Here is a 17,198-nt window from a genome sequence, read left to right as displayed (position 1 = left end):
TTACTGAAGAGGTAAAAAGGAAGAAACTCTTGCCCTCAGTGCACCATCTTTGTTAGAAGCCAACACTATAATCAGGGCAGCTAGGTGGTGCATTAGATAGAGCACTGGTCCTGGAATCAGAAGGACCTGAGTTCAAGTCCAACTTCAGACACTAATTGTATGACACTGGGAAAGTTAACTGTTTGCCCCAATTGCTCATCTGTAAAATGAGCTGGAGCAGGAAATGGAAAAGCCCAAATGGAGTCCAAGAAAGTCAGATACAACTGAAATGACTCAACGATACTACGACCAATTTTCCTCAAGTTTAGATCTATAAGATGTCAATGGCGAGAAAAATAAGTCACAAAAATAATTTTATAACTACGTTCAGAGTGCTTGTCTAAACTTAGAAACATAAGGGCTATTAAAAAGAGGTTGAGTTCATAGGATCAGAGACAGGAGAAACCTTAAAGGTCATTTAGTCCAACCCCTTAATTTTGCAGATCATAACTGCAATCGAGTTGTGATACGATTTGTCAAAAATTACACAGGTAGTCTGTCACAGAGCCAAGGCTTGAATTCAGGCTCTCTCACTCTAAATCCAATGGGATGCACCAGCTTCTGGAAGAAAAGCAGATTTAAAGAGCAAATATGTACTTACTACTGCAAGTTTTTTTTAACCTTCTGGAGCTAACAATAAATGAAAACGTGTGAAGTCAAGTCTTTAAGCAAAGAAATCAAATGATAAATCATTTACACATTACTTCCCTAACAAGAACACAATACTGGAACAATCTGAGCTTATGACCTCCTTGAAGGCAGGTAATTTTTCATTCATGTCTTTGTATCCCCATCACCAGGTACAGTGCCTAGCACTTTATGTCTATTGAATAGAAATGCAACAAAGTAGAATAGGAAGCTGGAAGGAATACCGTTCACTGACAGACTAAGAACTTGTCAATAAACCAGTTTAATATCATGCTTTGATGAAAATCTGAAAATCCAGTCAGGCATGATTTTTTTTAATGGATGAAAAACTATTTTCTCAGGGCCAAGATGCATGGAACTAGTTATAAATTAAAGTTAAGTGGGAGTTTCTAAGCCAGCTAAAAACATTTGTTAAAGGGAGGGTGAAAAGACAACATGACATAGGGGAAAAGGCACTAGACTTGGAGTCAGGAGCCCCAGGTTCTAGTCCTCACTCAGCCACTTAAATGGCTTTTATCTCACCTAGTGTCATAAATGAGAGTTGGATTAGATGTTCTCTATGGGCCTCTCTATTATACCCTCCAATGAAATGAAGGCTATTCCTTTTCCCATGTAGGTATGATTCCCATCTATCTCCCCAGCCCATCTGAAAATGATTTTATTAATGTAGTGCCAAGCTTAGTGACATATGAAATAGGGGAAGAGTGATTTACATTAGGTACCACCATAATGTATGAGAGAGGAGATTGGGATATATCTTGTAGTTAGTTATACCTGTAAGGGAAAAAAAAAGAACACAAAAGAATACTCAGAAAATACCTCGAACAAAGTAGGTATTTAGAAGCTCCCCTTTGGAACTACTACTCTCCATATCTATTACCTCAATAAATGTAAGACACAAATAGCAAAAAAAAGAAAATCAGATTCACTTTTTTTTGGACCAGACTTGTGATTTCAGAGATCTCTTGATGAGGAAACTATTGGTCAATACCAATTGACTACTGTTTGGTACTTTAGTCTTAAGTTAAATGGGGTACTAAGTGATTTGCCCAGGGTTACAAAGCCAGTATATACGGAAGAATTTGAACTCAGGTCTTCCTGAATTCAAAGTCTGCTCTTTATTCAATATATCACACTGCCTTTCTCCTCACTTATTTTCAAGTTACTTCAACAGATTCCATTCTTATTTTGCATATGGCTTCCTCTCACCTTTTTCCTTCTTTCCCCCCACAAGACAGTTTTTTGTTTTAGTCAAGTATTCCTCAGATTACTTGACTTGAAGTTTACGAATATGGAAATGAAAAGTCCTGTTGACCCAAGCCACACTTTTCTGGGCAGTTAGTTCTCCTCTATACAATATCTCCCCACTACCAACACATACATACACACAGCCTGAAATGACTAAAATTTCAATTAATACAAAGCACAACTTAACAATAGAAAACCAATTGCAAACATTTAGTAGAGTCTTCTATACAGAGACTATGAATTTGACCTTGGAAGAAAGCAGCCTAGCTTATACCCTTCCCTTCCAGAATCAAATACTAAAAGATATAAAGGATAGGGATAATGGCTTCTTAGTGGTGTGAGAACACCTAGCTGGGGAAAGTCTGAGAAGAAATACATTTGAAAAACCAGCATTCTCAAGACTGCAGGGATAACTATTTTCTTTACACTGGAGAGCGGCTAAGTTAATTTTGCTGTACCACTCAAAAACACAGAGGTAAAAAAGGACAGCTGTTGTTTCTTATGATGGTAAACAAAGGAAAGTTTCCCCCTCAATCACATGGCAATGCTAGTATGTCATTTAATTACGTTATTATTAAATTGCACTATTTGAGCTGTTATATTTTCTTCTTTAGACTGTGAACAGTGTTACCTGGTCTGTTTTTCCCCTGAATATCTCCAATGACCAATTAAAAAGCTCCTAAAGGATTAGCAACCAAATGCCTCTGCAGGGAAATCACACATACTATTTAAATACATTTAATTTTCCTAAAGAAATTCAGCTGTGCAGCTTACTCCAGCTATTACTCCAGCTCTCCTAAATGAGAGAGAACACAGATACCTTTTCTTTTAGATGGTGCAAATGTCAAAAGCAATACACACACTTTCTGCAAACAAAAAAGCATGGGATTTTTTTTGTTTGTTTAGCTTAGAGGGGAGGTGGCAAGGGTGTTATTGCTGTGATATGTTGCTTCAAAATCTATGCACCAGACATGAGCCTCTGCATCCCATTTCCCCATGACAGAACCTAGGAGAGCTGAGTGTGCAGGGCAAACCTCATGTAGAATTGCTATGTGATGGAGCAAGCTCTTTCTCACTTATTCTGCAAGTAACAGGTATTCCTTCAAAGATGCTGGCAATGGCAGGCCCTTTACTGCATCTGGCAAGTACTGGAGTCCCAAGCTATGTCGAACAGCATATCGAGACAATGTTTTCAGGGTTCCTGGGGCAGAGCACAACATAGTCAGTTTTTCACAAAGTTGCTGGTCTTTGGCTACCTCACCAGGCATGGTGCCATTTTTCCGTAATTCAAAGTGTCCAACGGCTCTGTGAAGGAGCTCAAAGCAAGAATCCTCTTTTTCTGTTCCAAGTCCCCTAACCAACAGAGCCACCAACCGGGAAATAGGTGTCTGACCCTTTAAGTTAGTGACCCTGACCTCTGCACCATAGTCAAGGAGTATGCTAACACTCTCAAGGTTTCCCTTCACGGCTGCCCAGCTAAGTGGTGTGTCATTGTTGTAATCCAAGGCATTGACAGAGGCACCACTTTCTAGGAGGGCCCTTACACACTCAGCATTATTCTTAAAGGCTGCCCAGTGAAGTGGGGTATCTCTGTTGCCATCTAGTGCATTGGGGTTTGCACCATATTCCAACAGGACTTCCACACAAGCTTCATCTTTCTCAGCTGCATAATGAAGAGCTGTCCGATTGTAGCCATCTAGAGCATTTACCTACAAAAAGAAATAGCAAATACATTATAGTGGACATAAGCAGATACAGATTGTCAGGCAGATCCAAATTATTCATCCACACACCATCACTAATAATCCATTATGCTGCACAAGGAAGTCTATAAGCCAAAAGGAGATGATAGGTACAAGGGGGAAAAACAGCTTTGAATATTCATATAAGACCACAGGAAGGCAAAGGAAGTTCAGAGAAAAAGGTATTGATTACTTGGCAATACCTATTTTAAATGAGTACATATTCCATATCTGTAAGGTAAGTTTGAAGTTCCCTGGAAATAAGTCTGGAAGGTTGAGTATGAAGGGAGGTGTTTCTATAGTAGCCCCATAAAACTTTTAGGAGAGAAGCTAGTTGATATTTCTTTAGTAAGAAGAAATATGCTGTTAGGATTCCAAGGGGGAAAGTTCAAAAAGAGACTGTAGAAAAAAGATTCTTTAGTCCTAAGTACTTAATAAACAGGAAGATCCAGTAGTTACCACAAAGACGATTAAAGCTGTCAAAGGGAAAAAATAGAACCACCGTGTTAACAGGAAGACAGAAAAGCTTTAAAGAACTGAAGCATAGAGACAGTTGTTAGTTACAGAAAAATTAGCTCTGAACTCATGGACTCATCTATTCTGAACCATCCAGGGCTCTGTTATTGTCTTTCCTCTTCTTTCTTACTTTTGACCATGCTGCTGCTACTTAATATTTCCCTAACAGGGTAAGGTGAAAAAGAGGAGGATGCAGCTTAAACTCCTCTTGCCTCTAAGCAGTGATGGGAGAGGTTTGATGAAGAAAAGTTTTAAGAGATTAGAAATTCTGGATCATCTCTTTTATCCTAGGTTTTTTTTATCCTCTACAGTGAAGGACAATCTAGAAAAAGCTCTAATATATACCATATTATTAATTTGGACAAAACTATAAGGATGTTAGTTGCTATATTCTATATTCACAAATTGTACTCCTAATCCACAAACTCATTCATCTGCCTTAAAATAGCCTGTGATGGCCACAACAGAAGGAAAACAAGACTGAGACCAATACTCAAAATAGCATAGAGGTGGGGATGACAGCAGAGAAGGCAAAATTCCAAGGAAGGGGTTGCCTGAGAGATGTTTGGGAAGTTGTGTCTGACATCAGGTCCAACCCTAGGCAGGACAATGTAAGAATGAGAGTTTGGGGCTGTCTTCCTTCGTACAGTTCCAGTTCATTCTACAGGCCAAAAAAAAGGTTTCAAGTGTACTGAAGAGTAGCACCCTAAAAAGCAGGCTGGGAACAAAAAGGGAAAGAGAAATTACTCCTCACTAATACAATCAACAGCTCAAATCAAGGAGGGGGAATGTGATTGAGGTACACGATGTGGCTGATAAAGAAAAGATACTCATGGCTCTAGATACCTGCCATGATGCCTTGCAATAAAAATAGTTTTAACCAATGGCACCACTAACTAGAGGGTAAGATACAAGGTGGAGAGGTATGGAGGAGATAACTGATTTCTTAGAAAATATGATGCTCTTCAATGAAGTGTTAGAGTGGGTTATTAAAAACAAATTACCTCAGCTCCTTTTTCCAAGAGTAACTCCACACAGTCAGCATCTGACACCATGCACGCACAGTGCAGTGGCTTCAGTGTGCCATGGGTACAATTCACATCAGCTCCCTATAGGCAGAAAAAGAGAGCACTTTCATCAGTTTTGCATAAGTAGTGAGACCTTAGTCAGACTTGGAAGAATTTGCTATTTTGAGGAAAGCTGGAATGGTGATCCATTTCCCTATCCTATCACGTTCTGAAAAAGCTAGTCAGGCAGGGAAAAGACTCAAGACTGAGTACCAGGGAAAATGAGTCCTGCCTCCACCAGACATGACATGCAATATAAACACAGCACACAGTTTCTTCATTTGCAAACTAAAGAAATATAGCTCTACTGTTGGAGACAATCAAATAAAGCACTGCTAAGTTTTTTTGAGTCACGCTAATAATCACCTTTATTAAGAAGCCTAACTCTCAGATCATCTTCAAGAGCTCAATCCTATTATCTGTACCAAGTGAGGAGGCCTTGCTAAACTAAGCAGAATTTGCTACACTGAAGAAAGCTGAAATATTGAGACATTTTCCTATCCTACTATGCTCCTTTGAATATAGCACAGGAATTTCAAAGGTTGTTTAGCCCACTGGTAGTGTTGCTCCTAATATAAATCTGAAAAAAAGAAAATTAAGACACAGCCAAAGTCAGGCTGATTCAACAGAAGAGCAGATTTAGAACTTGAGTTTCTAGTATGGAGTCTTTTACCAAGACTTAATTAAATGCACATTTTACTTTACACAGCCATGAAGCATGAGACTGTTCACAAGGGTTCTTAAGTCCCATGTACTACTACCATGACAATGGTCTGGGTGCATTCTGTAGCAGCCAAGAAACCACCTGTAACAATTGCCTGACAGAAATTTATGGTCAGGTGCCACAGATTTTCTAAAATCTTAGATTTATAACCAGCATTTCTGAAGTATAATGTCACACTGTGCTTTTTAAGAGTTAGAATACTACCCAAAGTAAGAAATGTTAGCATTTCAGCAATACAGCAGCATACAGTAAAACAGTATTCTTAGGAATATCCCCTAAAAGTGACATAAACAAAAACAAAAAAAGGAACTGTATGAAGCTTTTCATAGCTACATTATATACAAGTACAAAAAAAACTGAATTAACCTAAATGCCCAACAATAGAGGAATAATTAAATAAATTGTGGCACATTAATGCAAATAACATACTATAATGCACAAGTATGAGGAATACAAAGAAACGTGGAAAGGCCTAAATGAATACAAAACAATTAAAAAACAACAACTGGAAATATATCACACACAATTTTAAAGCCATGTAAGAGGAAAAGGACTTGGAGTGACTTAAAAGTTATAATTTTTGGGGGGGAGAGGGGCAGGGCAGTTGGGGTTAAGTGACTTGCCCCAGGTCATACAGCTAGTAATTGTGTCAAGTGTTTGAGGGGGGATTTGAACTCAGGTCCTCCTGACTCCAGGGCCCGTCCTCTACTCACTGCACCACCTAGCTGCCCCTTATAATTTTTTATACACTGAAATTAAACTATAAACAGTTTCCAAAATACAGGATTTTGTTACATCTGTTTAGGTTTTTTGTTGTTGTTGTTCCCCATGGGTTTTTCTCTTGGCAAAGCTGCTGGAGTATTTTGCTATTTCCTTCTCCAGTGTGTCCCCATTTTACAGACGAGGAACTGGGGCAAGCATGGGTTATGTGACTTGCCCAAGGTCACACAAGTAGGTGTCTGAGGCTGTATTAGAACTCAGATCTTCCTGACTCCAGGCTCAATGCTCTATCTACTGCACCACCAAGTTGCCCACCTCCCCACCCTCCCCCCAAGTTGGTTTTACTGATGTTCAATATTAAATCTTTAATAAAATACCTAATTTTTAAAAATGGTACAGCAGGTAACAAATTATTAAGGGAAATAAGAGTTCTAATTGCTCTATCCCAGACATGGAAAGATCAGTGTGCCAAACTGAAAACTACTTGTACAGAATAACTTGTATAGTTATATAAGTTGTATAATCTTTCTTGTATAGTCTTTCTAGCTCCCCCTCTGCATGATATCTTGACAGGGCCTTTAACCACTAGCCACGTAGAACTCAAAACATTTCAAGACAAAAATGCTACTACAGAGTGACAAAGGGGAGAAGGGAAGGAAAACTGAACCAAAGCAAAAATAAGAATGAATAGGTTATCATCTCCTGGGAAGTAATGGAAATTCTACTCTGCTTCAGGCTTATAACACACCATGGTCCCCCAGGTTCCATTTTACCCCTCAGTGGTTTCTCACAGAAGTAGCAGTATACTCACCCCTCTGATCAGGTCCTCTACGTTATCATGGGGAAAGGAACGTATGGCAGCAATTGTTCGAATTAAGCGCTCTGACAGAGAGTATTTGCTCTGAATGCTTTGCATAATATACCACATACTGGAACTCATCAAGGATATGTTTACATGCTCCAAACTGCATAAAACAAAGAAACTTTTAAAAATACAAATCACCTTTGAGCATATCTGTCTTTGTATCTAAGATCTCCTTGAGACATTCACATAATTTTAAATGCCATATATCTCAGCAATCCTCATAAACCTGGATGGCCAATAGTTAAACTTTTTTTTTCAATCATAGCGAAATAGCCAGATTATAAGGCATTAAGTGAGCAAGGGAAACCTGGACCTCAGTGTCCTATGTTGTAGTCCATTCTCCCATTCAGTGCCCAGGACTTTTCAAATGAAGGTATTGAAACCCATGGACAATCCACTGGTTTACAAATGGGTAGCTATGAGGCCCTCAGTTTATTTTATCCTAGCTACAGGAGGGAGCTTTTGAAGGTTTTTGAGGGGTATATGACATGACCAGTCTGTCTTTAGAAAAATCCAGTGTTTTTTATACCACGTTGTAACGGTGAGAGTACATATGGGATGGTGAGGTTTTTTTGTGGGGGGGGGGGGTGGGGGGGAGTCTTGGGGCGGGCAGGTATTTAAACATGTAGAGAACTCCTGGTATGAAATTCCTTCTATCAGTGAAGATTAGCAATTGATCTGCTAACCAAAAGTCTCAGAGTTGGCTGAGACTCTGAAGTTAAGGAACTTGCCCGTGGTCAAGAAGCTAGTATGTATCAAAGGAAGGAAATGAACCCAGGTCTTCCTTACTCCAAGGCCTATCTACCATGCTGTCTCTCTTATTTGCTTTTGCTAAACTGTGTTCCATGCAACCCTGGATTTCAAAGGATGTGAATAAGGTTTCCATGGGAAAATTACAATGCTAGCAATAACATAGTGAATATCAAATTATTACAAATACTTATTATGTAAAATGTTTGGTGGGACTAAAAATAAGCTTAATGTTCTCTATTTTGTTCCTCAATTTCTTCAACTTCCTTTTAACCTGGGAATATTCTCCCCTAGACTAACCAATCCTTTTCTTCCCCTTCTTTTCTCTTACCTCTAACAATTTGGGGGTGTCAAGTTTCAGCGTATTCTATCGTTTAGGCGGTTTGGGAAATTTTTAATCATACCATAAGGAAGGAAAACAAAGACTCAGTGGCTTGGCTCATGTCTTTAAAGGAGGAGCGGAGAATGAGAACAGAGGACTAAGTAAATATACCCAGAGACTTTGAGATACCTTCATTTGAGGGAGAAATTTCATTTTAGGAAAAGACATGATGTAATACTTCCTGGGTCATGAAAACTAAGAAAAATTGCAAAATATGTTCAAATCCTACTACACCAGGAGTCTGACTACAAAAGGATCCATCTGTATAAAGGAACCATTCAAAGAGAATTTAAAAATACAGCAGGTATTTTTTTCAAGGAAGAGTTTACATCTTCATAGAAAAAATTGTTAAAAATTTTGAAAAGAGTTCTAACGCTGGGACCTCAGAAGGATCGAGTCTAACTTCCAGATGCTGGAGAATACACAATAGAAAACAAAACGTTACTGATTTAGACTAATAATAAGAGCTGGCATTTATACAGCCCTTTGAGTTCACAAAAACTGTCATCTGATCCCTACAACAATGCTGGGAGACAGGTGCTATTAGGATTTTGATTTTACAATTGAAGAAACTGAGGCAGACAGAAGTTAAATGACTTGCTTAGGATCACATAGCTAGTAAGTTTCTGGGGTTCAATTTGGTTCTTTCTGACTCTATGTCCAGCACTCCATCCACTGTGCCATCTAGCTGCCTCTATTTGGTTTGTAATTATCCCTGCAGGTAATTATTACCAAGGTTAAAAGTCTGAAATAAGTAGCATATTTGAGATTTTTATGTTTATTGTATGATGCCCTGGAGGAACATATTATTGTATGATGTCATAAACAATACGCTCACCTATTTATTCATTAGTTTTTTAGTTTGTATGTACGGTAGTTGAAATCAATTACTTTTAACATATTCTTCTGGGAAAATAAACATATTCTGTATTATTTAGCTTTTGCTTACTATAAGTGTTGTTTCAGAATTGTTTTCTAGTTTTAGATTTTTCTCAACTAGTTTTTAAATGCTTCAAAGGGTGTGGCATTGTTTTTTTAATTCTCCTCATAGATTAAATGATCAACACGTGACTTTTTAAAGCGGCCCTGGCATCGCAGAAGGAGTAGCAAGCAGAGCACCGGCCATGGGAGGCTGAGACCTCCCAGCTTTGTCTGTGCGGGCTGAAGGCTACACTGGCGAGAAGGACCCAAGGACAAGCGGACTCTGGAGTCCGTGCGGTTCTGCAGTTTTTATTCCACTCTGGGGCCCCCAAGCAAACCCCCCTCCCTTTCTGGGGCCGATCGCTCCCGGTCTTCCTTGGGCGGGAGGTCGCGACCATCACCCTCCAGGTTCTTTTCTAAACTGGACGCTTGTTTACGAGACGAACGTCGGTGACTCTTTGGTCCGAAGGGAGGTTTGGCATTAGCCACTAGGTTTGGGGTCATGGTCACTCCAACCGTCGGGGCTGGTGAAGGGCAGTGCCGCCCGAAGCCGGACGAAGGGACAGCGGGATGGACAGCACAGGAAGCCCTGGAGGAAGCGTGGCCGGCTCCTAACCCCCCGGGCTGCCCTCCTCCCAAACACCGCGGGCCCCCGGGCTGCGCAGGGCACGACGCCGGCGGCCCCGGGGAACGACCGGCGGCCAGGACCCGCCGCGGGGTCCAGCTGGGAAAGGCCTGTTGCTAGGAGTGGGGCAGAACGGGGGGCTGCCCGCGGGGCGCCAGCTCCAGCTGCTCCAGGCCGGGCCGCACCGCTGCCTCTCCCGGGGGGCGGGGAGGAGAGATGCCAGCTAGAGGGGGATGGGGACGGGGCTGCCCCTCTCCTCCCAAACCGAGGCTTCGACCCCTCCCTCCTCACAGCATCTCGCCCGAGAGAAGAGGTTAACGGGAGGGACGGCGGCCCCGTGGGGGATGGGGGGACTGGGAGACGTCTCTAGAGAGACCGGCTCTGACACACCTGGGAGCTAGGCCTTACCTAACCACCAAGTAGAAATGGGTACCGAAAGCCGCTACCAAGGGGTGACCCGGAAGCAGAAGCTGTCAGGCGTAGGTCGTTCCTCTTCGGACTACCAGAGGACAGAGGGGAGGCCGCGGGCCTGCGCATATGCCTGTCACCGGGCGGCGGAGGGCGCCTGCGCACACTCCGGGAGCCCGGCTCTTCCTCTGGCGGGTTCTCTTCCCAGCCTCCCTCCTCTCGCAATTAAGGGCTGTATTGCTCTTCTTTGAGGTGTAGTTCTAGAACCCCCGGGGAGGAGGGGCAGGGAGTGAAATCAGAAGACCCTTGCTTCCTTTACAGCTCCCCCCCCCCCGCTTTTTTTTTACTTGCCTAGTAACTGCGAGCACGTCAAGCCCCAATTCCTTCATCAGTAAAATAGGCGGCAATTTAATGCTTGTCTTGCCTGTCTCACCCATTGTGAAGAAAGCTTTTTTTGTTAACTGCAACAAGCTTCTAATTTCTATTCCAGTTCCTTGGATTTGGGCACTCAGTAAACTCGTGACACTGACAGCGTAGGGTTTTGTTTTGTTTTGTTTTGTTTTTACTCATTTGGTTCCCAACCCAAACTACACCCCAACTCTGGTAATTCCATTGTCATGGGTATATATTGGCCCATCCCTGGGCAGATTGTGATCTTTCCTTTCTTGTAAGCCCATAGCACTTTCTGTCTGCATAATTTATTTCAAATATATAACATGCTACTTTATGTTTGTCATATTTCTCCAATATTGCAAACTTTAAAAGAGTGAGGATCATACCTTCTGCTTCTGGAAGTCAGTGTGGTATAGAAGCAAGAATGCTGGACTTGGATTCAGAGAACCTGCATCCAAATCTTAGCTCTGTCATTGTGTGAGCTTTAAATACCTTTTCTAGTTTCATCATCTGTAAAATATGACTGTAAATCTATGATTCTCTTTCATTTTTCTGTAGTCGCTAGTGCAAGTGCCTGCACCTAGTGGACCATTCATTAGCACCACCCATTTCAGGATGAAAAGTCAGGGGAAGATTATACCCCATATGAAAGGATTTTGTGTTTTCCTACATACTCTCTAGTTGTCCTGCTTCTTCTTTCCTGTGCTCATTAGAAGATTAAATGCGATAATCTATGGAAAGCACTTTGCAAACCCTAAAGCATTATATTAATGTTGTCGTAGTAATGTTAGTCAAAGGAACATTCACTCCTTTAATATCTATGATATATAAGTCTGTATTTCAAGCTTCCAACCAGTTAATATTTGACCAGCTTGGTGGTTCTTCTACATTAGAAACAATTTGTTCCTTACCGATGTGCTGTGCTATAGTTGGGATTTTTTGGTATTTGAGTAATTCTATCTGTATCTCTTTTACCCTCCTCATTGTGGAAGCTTGCTTAGTTCATGTGTCCTTGGACTTGAAAGAAGGTGGTACTGCTAGAGAGCCGTCTTCCCTTCTCCACAGTGCTGGACAACTCTCTTCAACATATTCAGAATGTGCTAGCTGTCTTTAGTCTGTAGTATAAGATGCAAAATAGAAGAGTTGAAAGACTCCTTCCACTTCAGGGAATCCACTTTTGTAATAACATTTTTTCCTGCCTTTATGCAGCATTTTACAAATTGTAGTACAAAGTTCATATCCATCATCTCATTATATCTTCCCAAGGGAAGTGAACTTACCCACAGCATTCAGAACTTCTCCATTTGCTGTAGCTGGTGTTTCCACATATGGGTGGTGTGGTGGTGGCTGATAGAGCACCTATGTTTTCTTGGTGTTAATTGTTAAGCCAAAATTAGTACAAGCAGCATATTTTGCTGCATCTCAGCTTCAGAGGTTGCACTGAGTGCACAATCATTTGAAAACAGAAAATCATGCACCAACACTCCCTCCACTTTGGTCTTGGCTTGTAGCCTTTTCAAATTAAAGAATTTGCCATCAGTATGATGGCTGACCTCCATGCCATGTTTGTCCTCATTGAAGGCGTTTGACAGCATGGCCAAAAACATTATGCTAAAAAGCATGGGAGCAAGCACACAGCTTTGTTTTACTCCACTGGTGACTAGGAAAGCATGAGAGCATTGTCCAATATCCAAATCCTGGGCAAGCATGCTGTCATGAAATGGCCTTACAATGCTGATGAACTTCTCCAGGCAACCAAATTTTGGCATAGTTTTCCATAACTCCTCACAACTGACAGTATCAAGGGCCTTGGTCAGATCTACAAATGTTGTGTGCAGACCTCTGTTCTCTGCCCCTGGAATTTCTCCTTGGTAGTGTACTTTCCAAGGATGTACACATTGATAATGTAGTTGACGCATGCATTGCCAGAGTTAGCTCAGTGTTTGGGAGGTTCCAAAGGAAAGTGTGGAAGAGGAGAGGTATTAGACTGACTACCAAACTGAAGGTATACAGAGCTGTCATGCTGACCTCATTGTTGTATGCCTGTGAAACCTGGTGAGTCTACTAGCACCATGCCAGGAAACTGAATTGCTTCCATTTGAATTGTCTTAGGAAGATTCTGAAGATTACCTGGCAGGATAAGTTACCAGACACTGAGGTCCTTTCTTGAACTAAACTGCCAAGCATTCAAACTCTACTTCAGAGAGTGCAGCTCTGATGGGCTGGCCATGTTGTTTGAATGCAAAATGTATGCTTGCCAAAAAGACAAGTTTTCCAGAAAGTTTTTATGGAAAACTCACACAGGGCAAGTATCCACATAGTGGTCAGAAGAAGCTATACAAGGATATTCTCAAGGTCTCTTTTAAGAACTTTGGAATTGATTATGCGACATGGGAGACACTGGCACAGGACTGCTCAGCATGGCGTGCCCACATCAGAGAAGGTGCTTTGCTCTGTGAGCAAAGTAGAATTGATATAGCTCAAAAGAAACACAGGATGCAAAAATTTAGAGAACCCACCCCAAATGTTCACGTGGACTATTTGTGCCCAACCTCATATAGACCTGAGCTCATATTTGTCTGATCAGCCACAGTCAGACACATTGAAACTTGACTCCAGCATAGTGATGTCATTTTGGTCCTCTTTGAGAACGAAGGAAAACAACCAACCAACCAGATCTTCCCAATACTCCCTTGACATAGGTAGTAAAGAGGAGAATCTAAGCCATAGAATGCTACCATATTAATGATTAGATCCATTAAGAACCCTGGACAACCAGAGAGGGTATTTAAACACTTCTACTTTTTTTAGTGCTATTGGCAACATAGGTTGTTTTTAGCATAGGTTAGAAACACAACTTCCATGCCCGCCCACTGATACAGCTGCTTAGTAAATTTGACTTACCTAGGAGATGACTTTGGACAGTATGAGGAATTTCCTACATTTAGTCATAAATTCTCCTTTTGTGTTTCTCTGAAATTTTCTTCCCTATTCCCTAGTCCTTCAAACCTGAATTTCTAGAGACCAATGTACATTCTCAAATTGTTTCTCACTAGTGTTGATCTGCCTGGATGTTCCCAGGGAGGCAGTGTGGTGAAGTGGAACATAAGCTAGATTTGGAGTCAAAGGATGTGGGCTTAGCTACTTCCTATTTGTGTGGCTGGGGCAACTCACTTAGTCTCTCTGGTGCCTGGTATTCTCATGTATAAAATGAAGAGCTTGGTTAGATGAGCTCTATGGTTCTTTCCAGCTCTAAATTGTTGATTCTCTGAAACCCTGACATCCATCAAGTCTATCTCTAGATATTTAGGAAAGTTTTCAAAAGTATAAATTACAACGTAAATCACTCTCCCCAGTGAGAAAGTCCCCACTTTAGACTTTCTCTAAGGGATGGTCGTAACATGCAAAATATATAGACTTTAATTAGAAGTATGTGTAACTTAAATGAAACCAGCATCACATGGTAGAAAATCTAGAATGAAAAGCAAAATCAAGAAGGCAAGTGGTATTTTGCTCCAATTCAGTCTCTTTCCTCTGTAATGCAATATCCTACCAACTTGCAACAATAGTTGCCAAAACTTCCCCCTAAGTTCTAGAGCATAATTAATATAATTCTGGAGACAAGAGACTTGAGACTTGGGGTGAAGTCTGAAGTTTTGTGAGTACAGCGCCCTCTCTTGTATTGGATCCCAGCACTGGATGGCGCCAGAAACTGGCACAAGACTACTATTTTCCTTGGAACTCTGCCCATCGCTTCCAAACCAGGAGTCTCCCCAGAAAGAAGCAGAAAGGTACTCAATGTGCAGTGTAGATCAGGTATAGGAGAAGGATTTATTTCCTCTACATAAAAGAAATGCTCAAAACATAAGACTCACAAGCACACACTGACAAACAGTAACTCATAACGCCTCGTACTCTTCCAGGAAATTTATGTGTGAAATGTTAAAACACAAAGCATTTTGCAAGACTGCTGAACGGCCATCTCACTCTCACTTGGGCTGTGCATTGTCTGTATCTTTTGTCAAGTCACTTCACATCTTGGGCTCATTCTTCTGGGAGTGGTCTTCTCCTCTGAGAAGATATGGAAAACTTCTGCTGCCAGTAAGCCTTTACTGAGGAATGTAGAATTTCCCAGTATAATCCCTCCTGAAAAGCCTATCTCTTAAGCTCTATATTCAGTCATGTGTGTCTAGGTGGGGTGGGGGTGGGGGGGACACAAATAGAAGTGACAGCCGGGAGCCAACAGGTGCTTGTTGCCATTTATGAGCAGCTGCCATAGCTGGGGGAGGGGAGGGCGTGGAGGGGGGGGGCAGAAAGGAGGCCCATCCTTCCTTTTAGAAAGTCCAATAGAGTCTCACAGAGTCCCCATTATGTTAAGCAAATGGGAACAGAGGAAGCACCAAAGGGCAGAGAATCACTCCTTACAATTTCTACTCAGTCATCCACTCCTCTTGGCTCACTGGCTGGTTCTTTGTAACATAACGGCTGTCATGGAGACAAGACCAAAGATTGCTTGATCATCCTAATGTCCTTCAGCACTGAGCACCTACGTCCCTAAAAGTAGCCAGGAAGGCTCTGAGCATGCTTTATGGCATATGCTCTAATCCAACCCCTGCCACATTCCTCTTAGGTCTCTGGCTTTATTTTCCTCTGTTGTGTTTTTGAAACATTCACAGTAGAAAAAGAAGAGGCTTCTGTCTGTATACAGAAAAGCTGAGTTAGTAACAGTTCACCAAGCAAAAGTACTAAAAAGATAATATATCCTTTTTTTCAGAGAGTTCATATCTTTGAGACTGTTGTTGAACGTCATGTAGATGGTGTCAATGAGGGAGCATTAGACTAGGAGTCAAGAGCTTCAGTTCTATAACTGACACATTGTTTGATCTTTTATAAATTAACCTTTCTTGGTCTCCATTTCCTTTTCTATAAAATAATGGGATACAGAATGATCTCCAAGGTCTCTCCTAGTTTTAAAAAAGTCTATGACATTTTTCTTTCTCACAGGGGAAAAGAATCTTTGATTCCCAATGGCTTATGCTCAGTTCAAGTGAGATCTTTGTGGGTATGGTCACAGTGATGGGGGCTACGAAGAAAGTTTAGTTCTGAGAAAGTGCAATGTAAGCTCTAGAGAGGATAATGGTTTCTGTTGTCCTTGGGAATCCTAATCTCCCCTCTTCTCCATCAGATTTTCCAGGGAGATATACCATTTTCTAAACCAGGTTAGAGGTAGTGATGATCCTCACTTTAGGTTTCTAGAACACATAATTTGTAAGACTGCACTACCTTAAGATTTTTGCAAGGAGGATTTGTCCCATCAACTACAGCTATCTGAATTTCTGAAACTATTCTGAAAACCTGATACACTCCTATGTAGCTTATCTATTACTTTTCCATTCATTTCCTGAGAGAGTTGTCCTCCATATTAGAGGATCTCTCCAAAACTGTACCTCATTAGGAATATGAAAGCAGGGAACACCAGTAATGGAGAGTGAGAGAATGAACATTTGTCTCCCCTTTAATCTAGCAAAACAAATTTTCTCTATTTCATTGCCTCTCTCCTGATTTGTGGTGCTCGCTGCTCCTAACACCTAAATCCCCCCCCCCGGGCAGAAAAACCAAGCTTCTTCTATTCACCCTCTTCCTTACCATTAAAGGGCCCCTCTCAGCTCTGGAACCATACACACAGAAAGATTCAGTCTTGGAGGAGCCTGGCCCCTGAAGAAAGTGGGGAAACTTTCTCAAACTATGTAGCTCTCTTTACCCCCAGTTAAAGGCAAGAAAAATCTCATTAAGCTTGGATCTGGCTCATATATAGGGTCTTCTCAACTCACCCCTATTGTGTCTTCTTGATACTAGAAACTCACAAATACAAAGTAACAAAGACTAACAGCAGTGACTTATAAATACTGTTATAGTCTCCAAGGAAGTAGGGATTTAACATGAAATCATTGAAACAACTTGTGGGACTGCCAAATTAGCATTTCACATTTTACCTTAGCTTTGCACTATCTAAACAGTTTTTGTCAGATCCATGTCCTGTCTAGTCAGGCTTGGCTTGGGCTCATACCTCCACTGGAGATGATCATCTTTGATGAGAAGTATAGGGTTGCAATGCACTTTTCCTGTTATAAGCTCTGAGGGGCCCATGAG

The 17,198-nt window shown here is 41.3% G+C and overlaps 1 protein-coding gene across 1 annotated transcript; it reads right to left on the bottom strand.

The window, feature by feature from the left end:
- Positions 1–1,505: 1,505 nt before the first annotated feature.
- On the bottom strand, positions 1,506–10,810 carry ASB8 (ankyrin repeat and SOCS box containing 8). The gene is made up of 4 exons (XM_036760433.1): positions 10,656–10,810; positions 7,516–7,669; positions 5,198–5,302; positions 1,506–3,644 (listed from the first exon to the last, which is right to left on the bottom strand). Exons 2-4 carry the CDS (start codon positions 7,642–7,644, stop codon positions 3,012–3,014), a joined length of 867 nt encoding a protein of 288 aa, XP_036616328.1. The 5' UTR covers positions 7,645–7,669; positions 10,656–10,810; the 3' UTR covers positions 1,506–3,011.
- Between the last annotated feature and the right edge of the window lie 6,388 nt (positions 10,811–17,198).

This window comes from Trichosurus vulpecula, chromosome 5, assembly GCF_011100635.1.
Source record: "Trichosurus vulpecula isolate mTriVul1 chromosome 5, mTriVul1.pri, whole genome shotgun sequence".
Lineage (NCBI taxonomy): Eukaryota > Metazoa > Chordata > Mammalia > Diprotodontia > Phalangeridae > Trichosurus > Trichosurus vulpecula.
This window is presented reverse-complemented; position numbering and strand designations above follow the sequence as displayed.